At 32.6% G+C, this 17,921-nt stretch overlaps 1 protein-coding gene across 9 annotated transcripts in view; it reads right to left on the bottom strand.

Moving 5' to 3' along the window:
• ROBO1 (roundabout guidance receptor 1) overlaps nt 1-17,921 on the bottom strand; it is a 1,227,175-nt gene that overhangs the window by 82,419 nt on the left and 1,126,835 nt on the right. For all 9 annotated transcript variants that reach the window (XM_070455058.1, XM_070455063.1, XM_070455057.1 and 6 more), the window contains 2 exons: nt 3,729-3,853; nt 1,032-1,203 (listed from right to left, as the gene is read on the bottom strand). In XM_070455058.1, coding sequence (XP_070311159.1) covers nt 1,032-1,203; nt 3,729-3,853 — 297 coding nt within the window. The remainder of the gene's footprint in view (nt 1-1,031; nt 1,204-3,728; nt 3,854-17,921) is intronic.

Raw genomic sequence — 17,921 nt, 5'->3', positions numbered from 1 at the left:
CTCTTGCCTGTGAAATCCCATGGACAGAAGCCTGGCAGGCTATAGTCCATCGTGTCACGAATAGTCTGACATGACTGAGCATGAAGGCATGCACATTAGTGTATTTGCTCGCTAACTGAAATAAATCTGAAATGGATTTTCAGTTTTATGAAAAGAAAAATTATTTCCTCACTTTATGCCATTTCTACTTATATTTCTGTTTCATAGGAATGCTCTATTTTCAAAGAGCAGAGGAAATCTGTTTGTATATACTTTTTATATATTTATATGCTTACTCGTATTTCCTCTTCTTCTTACTGCTTTCCATCTTATGGTTTGGAGATTTTCTCTATTGTTATTCAGTCTTGAAGTCATGAATGACTCTTCCACCCCACTGACCACAGCACATCAGGCTTCCCTGTCCTTCACTATCTCTAGGAGTTTGCTCAAATTCAGATTTTTCTATTACTGCATCTTTATATTTGGCATTAATTAATCATGCTTAGAAGAGTTGATAAACAACAAAAACTTGCTCATCTTGAGTTGTGAGAAGGATTTGTCAACAATTCATCTTATCTTCATGATTTGGAAGAAAGAAAAAGGATGATGTTTTATACCAAGAGATTTTAAAATAACTTTTTATTTTCCAAAACATGGACACAGTCCTGTGTATAACTATTCAGTGTAAACTTTCCTTGAATAATTGTCATGCTTTTACGAAACTAATTTGATGCAAGAAATTTATCATATAGCCTAGTTAAAATAAAAATGATTTTACATTTAATCACTTTTATCTTTATCCTTTTAGCCTATACCAAAATTACTGTAAGAAAGGATGAAAGTGAAGTCGCTCAGTTGTGTCAGACTCTTTGTGACCCCATGGACTGGAGCTTACCAGGATCCTCAGTCCATGGAATCTTCCAGGCAAGAGTACTGGAGTGGGTTGCCATATCCATAAGAAAGGATACAAAGTAGAAAATAAGTGTGCTTACTTGCATTCTCTTTACACTAAGCCAAACTTAGCCATTTTGAAATAAAATGCTCTACTTTACCATCAGTAACTTCCAAATATGCTTTTGTGATGATACTTCCGGCAACATTCAAAGTCTGGCAGATATAATAACCAACATCAGATCGCTGGACGTTAGTAATAGTGAGGTCACCAGTCTGGGAGACTGAAAAACGGCTGGATGACTGTGGTGGCTGATATGAGAAAAGCAGATTCTAGAACCCAGAATTTGGGAGGAAAGAATAATAGGTTAATTGCTAGTTTCCAACATGTTTTTATGTTTTATATATTTATAAACAGATACTTAAATATTTATACATACACAAACATAATGTATGAAAATAAGCTAAATATTCTCTATCACATACCCACATAGACAGAGGTACACACACATACACAAATGCACAAAGTTTAATAATCTAAACTTAAATGGGGTTATTTGAAAATTTAAATGAATTCTAAATATTGATATATGCCTTTATAATTTCAATGTCAAACAATACTATTTATAAAAGAATATGAGATACTATTAGAGTTAAATGTTTTACCTATTTCAGCAAAACAGACTTAAAAGTTTTGCTTCACATAGATGTGACTATTAGAATTCTAAACAGTAAATCTTTTAATATATAAACAACATTAAAATTTAAACACATTCCAACAAATTAAGTTTAAGGATATCATTTTGGTACCATCACAAGAATCTCTGTTACCTGTCCATTATAAAAGTTCAGTAATCTCAATCAAATTGTCAAGTTTCTTATTTTTCTGGTTAAATGGTGAGTATATCTATCATAGATTTTTAAATTCAAATACTGAATTTAAGAATTCATAACAGTTTTATTTCTGTAGAAAGTTATCTTAAAAACAAACTCTAGACAATATGTGATGCTACTTGGTGGTACAAATTTCTCTCTATGAATCTAAATATCTTGCTCATTGGAAGGAGTGTATATTTCATGCAAAGTAACATATAGTATCATTCTTTTTCATGAAATAAATAATAACATTTCTTCTAATCAAATAAATTTGCTACTTTTTAAAAATTTTAGGTGCCTTTTAACATGCATCATTTACAAAAGCTTAACTACTAGTACATGGATATGTATTCAATAACAAAATTTAAGAAACAGTGAGTTATTAAATCAAACCAAACCAAATAAAAATTATTTCAAATATGATATAGATATTACATGAAAATGATCTATTTAAATAACTAAATGAATCATTTAAATATTATTCTACTAAGAAAATATGCTAGTGGATTTACTCTTATTGATACACAGATATTCATATATAATATACTTTCAATTCTTCCTGTTCTACTAAACTACATTTTTTTCTTGTCTTTAATTTGCGGTCAGCAAATTTTGTCCTGTGAGGCCCAATGAAATGTGTTAGAACCAGCCAAGATGTTAGAACCAGCCAAGATGTTAGAACTCAAATGATAGCCTCCATACCATAATCAAGTTGATATTCACTACCAAAGTGAAAATAAAAGTGAACTTGATGGCATGATGTACAAATTATTAGTGAGTACAGTCAGTAAACTACCTCCATGTAATTTTTATGAACATAGTAGAAGTAAGGTCAGAAGACAACACACTCAAGGATGATTTAAACAAAAAATAAAGAGGTTAGGAATCATTTTATTAAAAATGAATGAGAAAAATTTTTACAAGTATCAGAAACATGTAAAGGAAGATGTGTCCATTTATTGAAGAACTCAAGTCACTAAGAGATAAGGAAACATAATTTTAAAACTATTTTTAAATTTTCCTACTATTTTGAAAGTGAAAGTGTTTCAAAATTCCCTCTTTAATAAGCTGAAGTCCCAAAGGAAACTTAATTTTTAAGAGCACAGATCTCTATATTCTAGCTTCAATGTATACAAAAAAATTCTGGTTTATAAAAATGTATAGAGAGTAGGACTTGACAGCCAAAGTGATCACATGTTACAGTTTTCAAAGAATTAAAATATACTGAATTATATTCAATATAACATCTATGCTAAAGAGACTTTCACATAGTTTGACGAATCTTTAATTGATAGATATAAAATAGATAAAACATATTGTAGTGGTTTTTGTCCTACATTGACATGAATCAGCCATGGATTTACATGTATTCCCCATCCCAAAACCACTACAATATTGTAAAGTAATTAGCTTCCAACTAATAAAAATAAATGAAAAAAATAAATAAATAAAAGCAAAACATAATTACACACACAAAAAATAGATAAAACATAAAGAAGCAAAGAATACACTTCAGATTCCGAGTGCTTTCAGAGAAATTGTACTGACATCATTATCTTTGTTTCAAATCTGTGAATATCTATTGTAAAATATAATTACAAGTATCTGAATAAGAGAAGTTAGAACTAACTGAATTAACTTGAGGAAAAAAGTTTTTTTTTTAATGTGGCTGAATTGAAAATAAAGGAAATAAACTGGAAAATAGAAATAAATTGGGAATAAATTTTCATGATTAAACAATTACTATTCTATATACCAGCTGGTGTACCAAAACAAGGCAGGAAAAATTTGAGAATTACAATTCTGTTTTATTGTTGAAAAATGCAGGTGACTCAGAGATTTCTCAGTTCTCTTAAAGCAACAGCTATGTGACTAAATCATTTGTTGCTTTTTCTTTTCTTTCTTTTTTTTTTCATTTGTTGCTTTTTCTTATATACGTGGCATTCACCTGTTCTTGCTGACATGTCAGAACAAGGTCATACCTGACTTCCCTCTCTCCTCCAAAAGATAGCTGGTTGGGGGTTTCCTGTTGCTTCACACTGGAAAGTGACCGTTCGTCCCAAGGCAACCACCTGGTCACGGGGTTTCACAACGAAATGTGGAGGTTCTGAAGGAGATGAAACAGATTACCCTGAATCAAAAGCATGCAGTCACTGTCCTAATTGAGACAATCTGCTGATATTCCAAGTGCTGCCATTAGTTTATATCACTTGTTATGTACTATCCAGATATACATAATGCATCAATTTTCACTTTTAATTCAACTGAAGCTAAATGGTTAACTGCATATTCATAGAGTGGAATCGGAAAGTTTTATAAAGAAGTTTTTTTTTTTTAATTACTTGATCTTCTAAGATGAACTTCAATGTTAAAAAGGCTTCTTGAGCTACAATTTGACCCTTTACATTCAACATATACTCGAAATGTGTATGAATAAATATTTCTTCTCATTTAGAGCTGCTTAAAGGTGTATGGACATTAATCTTAGACACAAGGACCTCCTGATGTAGGCAGGTCCTAAAATTACTTTAACTGAAAAGCTCCTGAAAGGCTATATGGAAGGCATAACCATTTAAAATCTTCAGTCCAATTACTCGAATGGAAATGAATTTAAAGCACTAGTGGAGTCAAATGCCTCTTTCATTTACATAGGCAAGGGCATGTTCAAACAGAATATATATGGAAATGAGGGTAAATTGGAAACATCTGCTCATCCTGACATTATAAATACTGCCAGCTTTGTCCAAACTGTTTGATTTATACAGACTTAAATGGCCACTTCATCCAGCAGTAAATAGAGTGTCAGAAAATTGTGTCAGTTACACTGAGAGCAATGCCAGCTGAAAACATTAGGTGTGCTGATGGAGTCACTGGCTTACAAAAAAAAAAAAAAAAAAAAAAGCCTGTTTTGGTCTGTGCTTTATGCTTAGAAAAAATGTGCATTGAATTTAAGTCTTTCTACCTACTGTTTACACTTTTCAAATTCGTTTCTTATCAGCTGTCTGAAATGCCTAATTATTCTCCTTTCTTGTTTCAGTTCAAATTGAAGCAAATGTTTCAAGTCAGACATTTTAGTTTATACAGTGTAATCCACTTTTTAAGACTGTTCCATTATTTCTAACCTTTTCCTTAAAAATATGCTTAGTTACTTATGTCAGTCACTTAGGATAAGCTCCTAAAGTGAATATGAACCAAAGGTATACCCAGATTATGTTAACATACCAGTCTGCTCACAAGAATATGACTTCGTTAATGAAGGTGAGGATTTGAAATGGTACCGTTTTCTCCTGCTAAATATTTTTTTGGTCAATTGCATCTGGGACATATAAACAAGTATTTACAATAACTAAAATATAAAGTTTATGAAATTTATAAAGTATAAACTTTCTACATTTGTATGTATACAGGTGTGTACAGTGAAATATAATACCTCTTTTAAAAAGAGAATGGATATGTAAAACAGATTGCATGGTCACCAAACTGAAGAAAGCAATTATATTTCCTAACTTTTAGATGAGTGTGCTTTCTCCTATACTCCCTTTTTATTTTTAATTGAGGTTTAGTAGAAATTACACCATTTGACTAGAAAATTATAGGAGACCTGAAAAATCAGGGCAAATGCCTTCAAATGTCCTATAACTTATAGGGAAGAAAATACAACGTTAGGAGAAGAAGTTTAGCTCAATTTGGTAATACTGAAGTTCTAGCTTATAATTTTTTTAAACTCTGATTGTAATTGAGTGGTTTACCCATGACTTTGGTAAACACCATCATTATCCAGGTATAATAACAGGCGTGTGCATCATGGCCTGGGGATTTTCCTCCACACACATCCATACAGGAGCATTTGATTCCTTAGTTAAGGGTTAGAATAATTGACATAGAAATTAGACCAGAAATTGAAAGGACTAAGACTGGATAATAAGCTAAATCCAGAAAAGAGTTTGGTTTGTTTCAATGAAAGAAAACCAAATGATTAATTAAATGAATGGGAGACTATGACTTTCCAATATATGCAGGGAACCTGAGTAGGAAAATATAAATGTTCAAATCACTCAGACAAGTAAAAACTTCGGGTGGTCTCTTTTCTAAATCTCAGCAGCATGTCTAATAACATGTGCCAGAATCCATGTTTCTTTTATAAAATGCCAGCTTGCCTGAAACCTCAAAGACGTGGGAACAAGGGATACAAACCCTTATGTTAACTGCATTTATCCTGCAGCAATCCTTCCACACAGGATATTTGCCTGGAAATGAATTTACTATATCTTATAGGCATATTCTCCAGCCAACATCAACAATGACACCAGCCAGAAGGCATGTCTCAGAAAAAATCCTTTTCTAAATGTATGTTAGATATTAGGTGTAGACATATCTCTAAGAAAAATTTTAAATGGATTAAATATGCTTCTATCAATCTTCTATCATCATTACTTATATTTAGATTGAGAAGGTTGGTCACCATGTGCATCTAATTGATGTTTAAATGTTGATGTTAAAAATGTTGGGATATTTTTCAGAGGCTACAAAATTTAAATTCACTATAATTAAAAATAGATAAACATGTTACTAATGTCACATATGTTCAGTGTTGGAAATAAAATTAGACAAGCAAAGAAAAAAAAAGAAAATCTACTGATAATGCAGCCATACATACTGGACTGTATAGTTTTAAAATATTCTCCTACAGTATCACTTAAGTGACTATTTAATGGTATAAATACTAAGTTACCTTCATTACTTAAGTAATCAATTGTCTTTAAATTTAGATTCTTTCTAATTCCCACTGTTAAACACAATGGTGAAATTAACATCCTTCTCAATTTTAGTCAAGTTTATTTCAACTGAAACTCTCCTCCCAAACCTCACAAACACTGAGTATTAACAAACTTGCCAAACTTAGAACAGAATCTCCTAATTGGCATTTTTATATTAGTGAGATTAAACATTTATTTTCACATTACTTTGCCATTAATATCCTATTTATTGTGGATATTGTGTTCCTGTGCTTAGCTTTTTGATTTCTAGGGACTAATGATAGACTAGTTTCATCCATTTCTCAAAAACATTATATATATATATATATATATATATATATATATATATTATATTTCCATTTATTAAAGTTTTTTCTAATGTAGTTGGGCATGTTTGTTGTTCAGTCAATATAATTATATGATATAGATCACATAATACCTAATAAATTGTATTATATAAATGTTTACTTCACTTTCATCTTTCACTTTTGCTTTCATTAAATTTGAATCCAGCTACAGCTTTGCACATATGGAAAGTTTTGCATTACCATTATTGAACAATCAATCTTCCTATCTGTGTTAGTATGAAATGACATCGTTAGAATATTTGTATAGCTTTTTAACTTAAAACATAGATTTTTTTTTAGGGTTAAAATTATTACATGGAACACCATACAGAAATATCCAAAAATGGTGCTCTAGCATCCTAAAAGTGTGTGAGTGGACACCTTCCCAAAAATATTGATAATGAAAGTATTCAAAAAATTTTATTTACATGACAACAGATCTTTATTAAAGCAAATTTTGATACATTTTAAACACATCATGTGGTTATTTCTTATATAAAATGAAATGAATCTGACACATAGAAATGAAAATGAGTGCAACCAGCCCTAAGGGCAAGATTATTCACTTATAGGACTTTCAATGACTATTATTAAACAACAGTTAGATAAACTCAGACAGATATAGATGAATTCATAAACATATTTTAGATCTCCCAAACACAAATTGTCCTCTGGGCACCTATTTTGTTCACTGTTTACCTCATGAGATATAAACTGAAATGGTACTTAATCAAGATAAAATCCGACTCCTTGTTTTATCAATCATTTAAAAAAGAGGAAAAAAAAAATAAAAGGATGCAGATCACACACCATTTAATAAGATAAAATTAGCAACCCCATTACCTTTCACTCTTTGTCACAGTTACCCATACTTCCTGCAGACTTTATTCTGTGCAGTCTGTCTTTGTGGCCAATGACAAGTGAAACATGGAGGCTGATTGGTTGAAGGACATGGAAGGGTATGGATGGAAAAGGGCAAGAGAAGTTCCAGTCACAATGACACGATGATTAGAAGATGGCCAATAAAATGTCAACTTACCAGACCCAACTAAAACAAAACAAAAAAGAAAACATGGAATAAATAAAAATAAAGAAACTGAAAATGAAACAGAAAAAGTAGTAAGATTTGACTTAACCAATGATCTTTTCTTTTAAATAAAAAGAACACATTAATATTTGGATACATGGTTCATACTATCCATGAACGAATTATATTTGCTAGCATTTCTATATCACCATAAATCATTTAAGAAAAATAGAAATGAATCTTAAAATATCTACTTTGATTAAATGGCAGAGCTACAATGAATGATAGCTATATAATTATAAAACACATTTCAATGACATTGTGCTACCAGATGACAGGATCAGATAACTATAAGTGTAATGGGTTTAAAAGCAAAAAACACTAGAAATCTTTACTGCTAATGCCACATAGAATAGAAATCAAACATCTTAAACAAAGATAAAGTTTTAAATCTTGTAACTCCACCATCAAATTAATTTTTAAATGGTTCATGCTGCCAATGATATTCTATTAAACCCATTCTTCTCGTACTTGAATAAGCATTAGAATCACCCTTATATCTGGTTAATATACAGGTTATGATTATATAGGTCAGGACTATGACGAGGGATTTTGCAGAACCCAGGTGTTGCTGGTCCATGACCATCGGCTGAGTAGTGTCGTTAATAAAAAGTGTTACATTGGTATCCTTGCATATTTTTCATTGAGAAAACAAGAAAAAACATAAACACATTATGAAAACAGAAAACTTTATAACACTAATAAAGTTAGAGTCACATTACCTGTTTTCAGGGCTGAAACATTGGATATTTTAACACAGAAAGCTTGAGTAATACATATTTAAAATATTGGAAAGCAATTGTTTTGCTCATTTAGAAACAAAGGTAATTACTGTCAAATGCAGAGCCTTTTCATAATAGCCCAGTAGATAACCACAATACATTTTACTCAAATAAATAATGCCCATGTCTTTCAGCAAGTCACAATTAATTAGGCTTGATTGCATTTCTGTGCCTTAGATAAATGAACTATTCTAAGCACTGCTGCTACTGTGAAATGGTACAAGTTTTAAAATAGAAGTGTTCTCCTGTTCTCTTTATTGTTACCACCTCTGCAAATTTGAAAGGTAATTCAGAAATACACTTTTAACTCACACGTTCCCTTTAGTGTGAGCGAAACAGATTGTTTTTATTTTCCACTCTAAAGTAAAATCTCTAATTTTTCATTCATGCAAGCAAGAAAAGTTTAAAAAAATCTCATTTACTCAGGCATAATGTTTAGCATAGCATCAAACATGCCATCCAGATTTAAAAACACATACAGAGAAGATGGGGCTGGTTTACGTTTCACAAAAGTTTCAAGATGATGTCTTTTAAATGACAGAAAGAAATGTTCAGAAACTACAAGAAAGCAAACCTGATAACTACAGCAACATAACTTAGCTTTGAGAAAACACAAAGTCATAGAATTATCTTTTAGGTAATCTCTGAAAATAAATTTGATTAGACTGATACAGTTAAAATCAAGCCTTACTGAAAGTCAGGAGATCAGAGAATGAATGATTCATCAATAGTTTCTAATCATGTATTTTCAGTAATTTAAAATTCCTTAAACAGTTTCAAAAATATTTAACATGTTAGAAACCAAGAAATCACTGGGAATTAGTTCATTCAAAATTTTAAAAGGCACTTTTCTCTTGCTTGTAGGCTTTACCAGCTGAACCGCAGCAGTTGAATCTTTTAATTAAAATCCAGTGTGTTTAAGAATGTCCGGCTAGTATACTTGCATATAACATCAATGGAAATTGATAACTGTAAAATATTTCATAGTCTATTAAGGAGCCTAAAACTTATCTAAGACAACATCTAACACAGAAGCTCCTAAAACATCAGAGGTTTTTGAGAGGACTCTATCCTGAATGATCTTTTAAGCTTTTAACAACCATGACTATCAGGAAGTGAGTCTTCTTATCTAAACGAAAACCTGCCCAACACAATTTCATTTGTTCTAGTTTCAGCAAACAAATAAATGCCATTTAGATCCTCCACATAAAACCCTTTTACTCATTGAGAATAAATGACAGAAATGTCTTTAAATTGTTAGGTTTTTCACTAATTTCCCCTTTCTCAATATTTCTCTCAGGGTCAGGATGAAGCATTTTTTTTCCCCCTATACAGAAAGCAGAGACCTTCTATACAATAGGCAGTGCCCATTACTGTTGAGTTAGATTAGTCCAGAAAGAATCAGAAAAAAATGAGTCATTTGGATCCTGTTCAGTCATTATCCTCTAATGCCCCTGGTTTATGAGCAACTTCTTTCCCATCCTCTACAGAACTCTTCTCAACTTCTTTTTTTTTTTTTTTTTTTTTCTGCTTTAAAGGCTGGGAGCACCTCTATCCCAAACCCTTTCCTCTTAAGAAAGAGGAAAAGCCTGTCTGTCTCTATCTCTAATAAAACAATAAAACAATAAAATGTTAGCTCTGGAAGTGACCTTAGAATTTATCAGTCTAAGAACCTAAATTGTTAAAAATAACTTCTTCAAGGATACAGATGACTAACCAAAGACAGTCTTCCAGGTTTCTTGACTAAACTCAAGTCTGTACAAATTTTCCTACTAGTTAATCAGTTTGGGGAGAATGATATGCAATAGGACAAATAATCTATTTCATTTTACATACACTGTTTAACCTAAAATCCTTACTACATCTGCATCAAAGCAATTTTAAAGTATTCCTCATGATATTAAAATTCTTTAAAGAATATTTAGCTATGGTTTGAAAAAGACATGGGAAACTAACAGGTGGGAAGAAAACAGACTTAAAACCTTTTAAAAAGTTCACCTTTTGGGGAAAAAAAGTAATCATTTCTTAAGGATAAATCAACTTTAGTCAATTCTTGTCTTGAAGTGACATTTTATATCAATATACATTGAAAAAATAATACTCCTTTGAAGATGAGGACAAATAATATTTTGACAAAAATATTTCTTAGGGTAAATGTGCCAAATAGGAAGTTAAAATAACTTTACAAAATAAATACATATTTTAAGAGGAAAAAACCTGACTAATTTTTGTCTTTTAACGTTTCAACATTGTGCAGATTATAATCCATCTTCAGGAACAGACTGAAATTTCTTTACATTGTAGGGAGTTTGGAAAGGGGTAAAGGATTGGAGAATTTGCCCCAAAGCAGAGTTTGTATGTGAAGCATAGTGTTCTCACCTAGATTTTATTTTCTTGAGATTGGGTGCAGGAGGAAGAGGAGTTAAGCAAAATCTAAAATACACACACACACACACACACACACACACACATATATACATTTATATATATTATATAATTATAAATTTCTGGTACACTTTTGATTCAAAAGGAGAAATGGGATAGCACTCTAAAATAATTGGAGATATACAAATTATGTACTTGAGTAACAGTTTTTAGAAAATGAACTGTTTAAAATGGTATAGAGAATTTAGCCTCTTTCTCTCCCCCATTCTCCCATGCCCTCCCTCCTACATACAAATACACACACACACATGATTATAGAGTAAAAGATTTTCTTCCTCTCTTGAATGGGTCGCCAAAAAACTCCAGATTATTTAATTAGTTTGAAATCTTCTGTATTCTAAGAATGTACACTATTCAGACAATAATCTTTAGGTATAAATAAGAGAAGAAGCTAAGAGCGAAGACACAAAAATGAAGAAAGCAAAGAATGAAGCAAGGCAGGTGGGGAGGGAAGGAGAAGGAAGAGACTCATTTCTTCTATCTGCTTGTCATATTCAAGAGACATGAGTCAGAAAGATGATAAATGTTTGAAAAAATTACACAGAAGCTTGAGGAAGAGGCTGTTTTTTTGATCTGAGAAAACAAGTCAGCTGGACAGATACTTAAGGCATCTTCAGATTATGTCTAATAAATACAGGGACTGGCCAATCTTGATAACTACTTAGGCCAGAAGAGAAGAAGATAATGGGCCTAAATAATAGCATGAACGACTTAGGAAAAGTAAAGAAAAGAAGCAGTTGACAGTAAAGGTCACTGAACCATGAATTGGTTGCCAACTGTGATGTCTCTAGAGGTCTTTAAATATGGGATTTATTTCCATTTGGCCACAACAGCTTAGCTATATAACCCTGTCTGGCAAAGAAATAGAGTAGTTGACTCTTAAAGTGCTTTCTACACTGTGATTTTAAGACTATGGAAATTCAGAGGTAAAGCAGGACAACAGATAAACCCCTCTGCCTCCAATAGTTTTCCTTCTGATTAGGTATATACAAATGGATACTCTACTAGAAAATTTCCTGGGAAATAGTCTTTTCAGTTAACATTACCTAAAGTTGATGAGGTACTTTATATACATAGCTCATAATATAAATCCAGGTGATATCAGAAAATTGCAAGAAATTTAAATATTTGCAAGTTTAGCACAAAGGTAAAGTTACAATTTGGATATTTCCACATCGAAATCTCTATTTTTGAAGTATAGTGGCAAAAATATTTGAATTTATAGTGATGAATTAGATAAAGTATCCAGATTCTTCACTGTCAGCAATGGGTCATACAATTATTTTCATTATTAGTAGCTAAACAGCAGTGAACCCCTAAACTGATGTGATTTATCTCATTCTCGTACACTGTGCTTTTTAAACAGCAAGGTTTAATGAAAAAATATTACAGACTAGAATTGTAAATACCACATTCCAGAAGAATATGAATGGAGTAAAGTAGTGAGTTATAAGATTTTTTTGAGAAGAAATACATTTGAATAAAATAGAACACTCAAATATTTAAGCAGTGAAGCTATCTGCAGCTGAACTGACAAAACCTAATCACTGTTACACAAGAGAAATTATATGCATAGATACTCATGAATGATAATATATCTAACAATTAAAAACTCTCAAGATATTTTAATATGAGATATGACTTCTTTTTAGGGAAAAGATTGAGTTTAACATAAAAGCCTGTCATTATGTCTTTCAAGTCTTCAGGCATACAAAATAGAGTGACTACGAAGGACATTTTTAGAATATATTTAATTGGTACATAAAATACCATGAACTTTTCCCCTCCACTTAACTATCTCACTTTAGATCAGTAGTTCCAGAAACAATTCTGATTGTCACAGAAGCAGGGATGCTTCAGGTAACTGCAAGGCAGAGGTCAGAGATGCTGATAAACATCCTACAACACGCAAGAAAGCTTCCCATAACAAAGCATGATCCAACCCAAAATGCCAATAGTACCATGATTGAAAACTTTGCTATCTGCACAAAGTATCTTGCACTATGCCTGATACATGAAATATCTTACACTATGCTGGAAAAAGTTAATAAACTTCTTCTTTTCTGTTTCTAAAAATGTCCCCACTGTACCCCAAAACACTTATTAAATGGTGCAACTTGCTATTTGCCTGCTAAAGAGTCTGAAACTGAAATGCAGGTATTCAGCAATCTATGACGATGCATATGCCACCTGACGTAGGATCTCAGGATCATAATGTTGGTGGTATCAGTATCAGTTCAGTCACTCAGTAGTGTCTAACTCTTTGTGACCCCCTGGACCGCAGCACGCCAGACCTCCCAGTCCATCACCAACTCCCAGAGTTTACCCAAGCTCATGTCCATTGAGTTGGTGATGCCATCCAGCCATCTCATCCTCTGTCATCCCCTTCTCCTCCTGCCCCCAATCCTCCCAGCATCAGGGTCTTTTCCAATGAGTCAGCTCTTCGCATCAGGTGCCAAAGTATTGGAGTTTCAGCTTCAACATCAATCCTTTCAATGACACTCAGGACTGATCTCCCTTGGGATGGACTGGTTGGATCTCCTGGCAATTTTGGTGATAATAGTTCCTAAATCAATTTAGAAAGCCACAAACCTAGATCTTTCTTTTCTTCTTCTTTGAGATGTACAATTCATTACCAAACCCCATAGCTTTTACTTCATAACTATTTCTCCATTCCATCCACCTCTTTCTGACTCTATTACCACCACCCTGGGCAAGTTATGCAACAGCAATCATCTGAAATAATGCCTTGCTTTTTTTTCCATTCCGACCTCACAAAGCAACTAGAATGCTTAAAAACTAAACTAATCTGATTATAGCACATTTAGTTCAAAAGCCTTCTCTCTTAAAAGAGAGCAAAATCCCCAACATGGCCTTGCTAAGTAACTCTTTGGTGTTTTCTCATATTTCTTCCCTCCTCCACATTTCCAACTTAGCCATGGAGGTCTTCTTCTCATTCTTGAGTACCCTTTGCTTCTTATTACTTCTGGTTCTGTTTATGCTATACCCTGAGATCCTCCTATTTTAAATTCCTACTCATCTTAGCACTTAGCTCAAAAAAAAAAAAAAAATACTTCTTCAAGGAGCTACCTTAAATTTGATACTAAATCTTATCAGAATGCTACTATGTTCTTACAGAGACCTTAACTTTTCTTCTAGGGCATGTAGCTACAGCCTTAAACTATAAATGTGTGATTATTCTATAGATGTCTATTTCTTAAAATAGCCTGTAAGTTCCATGAGGGCAAGTATTTAACTATTTTGTTTTCCATCATTTCTCTAGAACTTATCAAGTTGAGGAAACTATTTACATTGCATTTAAATATCTGTTGAAAGAGTGAACAAATGACAATAATGTCCCCATTACCCAGCTGAAGGCACTTTCTTCCACCCATACCTTTAAAAATCCACTATTTAGATTCTGCTGATACTACAGACATTTGCGTATATCTCTCTTTATCAATAAGCTCCATTAAGGCAGGCTTACGATATCTGTGCACTCACTATGTCTAGTGTATTGTTTTATACATAGAAGGTACTCCAACATTTGTTTAGTTGAAAATCTGGGACCCTTATCTTCAAATAGCGTAAGCCATGGAGGGTCAGCATTAAAGTACATGATGGCATAATGATAAAACTACTCAAATGAAAGTTAAATAACTTTGGATCAGATTCTCTGCAAAATTAATCAGATCTATCCTGCATAAATCACATAACCTTTCACATCTCAATTTAATGAAGAGCCATCAACGTTAGGTAACTATGTGTCAGATCATACACCAGAGACCTTCCCAGCAACTCTGTACAAGAGTTCAATATGCCAATTTTGTAGAGGGAGAAATATGAAGGTTAAGTAATTTTCTTAAGATCATGTTTCAGGTAAGACATGGAAGACTGGCGCTCAGGTCTGTCCGGCTCTTTAAATTCTTGCTATTTTTGGAATACTGCATGACTTCTTTAATTTTTTTTTTTAATTGTTAAACCTCTTTAACAGTTCAGTTGCTCACTCATGTCTGACTCTTTGTGACCCCATGGACTGCAACACACCAGGCTTCACTGTCCATCACCAAACCCCAAAGCTTGCTCAAACACATGTCCATCGAGTTGGATGGTGATGGTTGGTGCCATCCAATCATCTCATCCTCTGTTGTCCCCTTCTCCTCCTTATTAAACCTTATTCAAATGTAAATTTGGTTCTAAAATCTTTTGGCTCCATGACATAAACAAAATAACTTTCAATAAAAAACTATTTAAAAGGCAGCCCACTGAATGGGAGAAAATATGTGCAAATTATATTTCTGATAAGGGGCTAATATCCAAGAAACTCATACAACTCAATAGCAAAAAAACAAATAATGTGATTTGAAAAATGGGTAGAGAATCTGACTCAACATTTTTCCAAGAAGACATATAGATGGCCAACAAGCACATGAAAAGATGCTCAACATCACTAACCCTGAGGGAAATGCAAATCAAAAGCACAGTAGGATATCACCTCAGGGCTTCCTGGTGGCTCAGAGGGTAAAGCGTCTGCCTGCAATGCGGGAGACCTGGGTTCCATCCCTGGGTCGGGAAGATCTCCTGGAGAAGGCAATGGCAACCCACTCCAGGACTCTTGCCTGGAAAATTCCATGGACAGAGGAGCCTTGTAGGCTGCAGTCCATGGGGTCGCCAAGAGCTGGACATGACTGAGCAACTTCACTTCACATATATTAGAATAGCTATAATTAAATAGACAGGAGGGACTTCTTTGTGGCTAAGAGTATATACTCCCAATGCAGGGGGCCTTGGTTCAATCCCTCGTTAGGAAATTAGAATCTACATGCTGCAACTAAGAGTTCACATGGCTCAACTAAAGATTCTGCATACTGCAACTAAGACCCCATGCAGCCAAACAAATAAATAAATATTAAATAAACAGACAAAAAACAAGAAATAAGGCATGTTGGCAAGGATGTGGAGAAAATAGTACACTTTGCATACTATTAGTGAGAATGTAAATGAGTGAGGCTACTATGGAAAACAATATAGAGGTCCTCAAAAAATTAACAATAAATCTTCCATGATAAGGCAGTTCCACTCTTAGGTATTCATCCAAAGCAAACAAAAACACTAATCCATATATATATATATATATATATATATTCATTGCAGAATTATTTACAATAACCAAGACTTAGAAAAAATCTAAATGTCCATTACTGGATGAATGGATAAAGAAATATAAACTAATTAGCTAAATAAATAACTACATAAACAATGGAATACTATAGAGCCATAAAAATAAGGATATCCTGTAATTTGAGACAACATGGATGGAACTTGAAGGTATTATGCTAATTGAAATAAGTCAGGGAGAGGAAGAAAAATACTGTATGACCTCAATTACATGTGGAATTCAAAACAAAACAAAACAAAAAAAAGTTTATAGATACAGAGAACAGATTGATGATTGCCTAAGTTGAGGGTGAAAGGTTGGTGGAATGGATGAGAGAGGTCAAAAGTTATAAATTCCAAGTTATAATAAATAAATAAATTATATAATGGAAGATATAATGTACAACAGAGGGAATATAGTTACTAATACCCTACTGTATTCTTGAAGTTGCTAAGACAGTAATTCTTAGAAGTTCCCATCACAAGGAAAAAAAAATTTTAACTATATATGGTGATGGATATTAACTAGACTTACTGTGCTGATCACTTTGCAATGTATATAAATGTAGAATCATTATACTGCACACCTAAAACTAATATAATGTTATGTCAATTATATCTTAACAGAAAAGACATTATTTAAATGAATAGTCTATATATTAATATATGAAATTGACATGCATACATAATTACTCTGTGTCACAATCGGGCATGTTTCACACACATAAAAAGGTTTTGGGGGAGGAAACGACTCATGTTATATTCTATTCTCTCAATGAAAAAGAACAATGTCCAAACAGCCAATTCCATCTCTGCAGAAAGATGTGATACAACCTTTTAGGATAACTACTGTGAATGTCAAATGTATGCAACCAAGTATCAAATGTATATGTTCAGTTTGCTATACATTATAAAGACAACTCTGACCTCAGTTCTTTCACAAGTAAAAAAGAGCCCTCATCCTTGTCTACTATCCAATATGTCTCCAATCCAGTACAGAAATTATGTAACTTATCATTATTTCCAATAAACCTAAATCAGGTCAGATTTATTTATTATCACCTATATTTATTAATTTAGTATTTATTCATTGGGGGGAATAAAAAGCTTAAGTAAAAACACAAGAGCACCCCTTAATCTCTTTCCTAAAGATCTAAAAAGAACACTGTTTGAAGTGACTCTTCTGTCATCCACAATGTCAACTTTTTTAAAAAAGTACCTTTTAAAATGCCATATATACCAGTTTTCATTGTGCAGTGGTCTAAATTTTCTCCTAATAACACTGACCACACAAAATAAATGTCCTACAGCTAAAGCTAACTTTAACAACCATTTAAATATTTTCCTACTCTCATAATTCTGTTATAAAGCAATTACTCAGCTATATTTTGTCTTATACTTATTTTAGTATTTTCTATAGGTGTGTTTATATTGGCACATCATTTACCAAGTCAAGAGTGTAACAGTTTAAAAGAAAATTAAAATGCTCATGGCTTTTTAATCAGTTTTGCAAACTTTATATAAGATATTAATAGGCAGTAACTTTTAATTAATACAGAATCTTTTAAAAAATGAAATAAAAAGAAGCATATTGCATTTT

Source organism: Odocoileus virginianus, chromosome 25 (genome assembly GCF_023699985.2).
Source record: "Odocoileus virginianus isolate 20LAN1187 ecotype Illinois chromosome 25, Ovbor_1.2, whole genome shotgun sequence".
Classification (NCBI taxonomy): Eukaryota; Metazoa; Chordata; class Mammalia; order Artiodactyla; family Cervidae; genus Odocoileus; species Odocoileus virginianus.
This window is presented reverse-complemented; position numbering and strand designations above follow the sequence as displayed.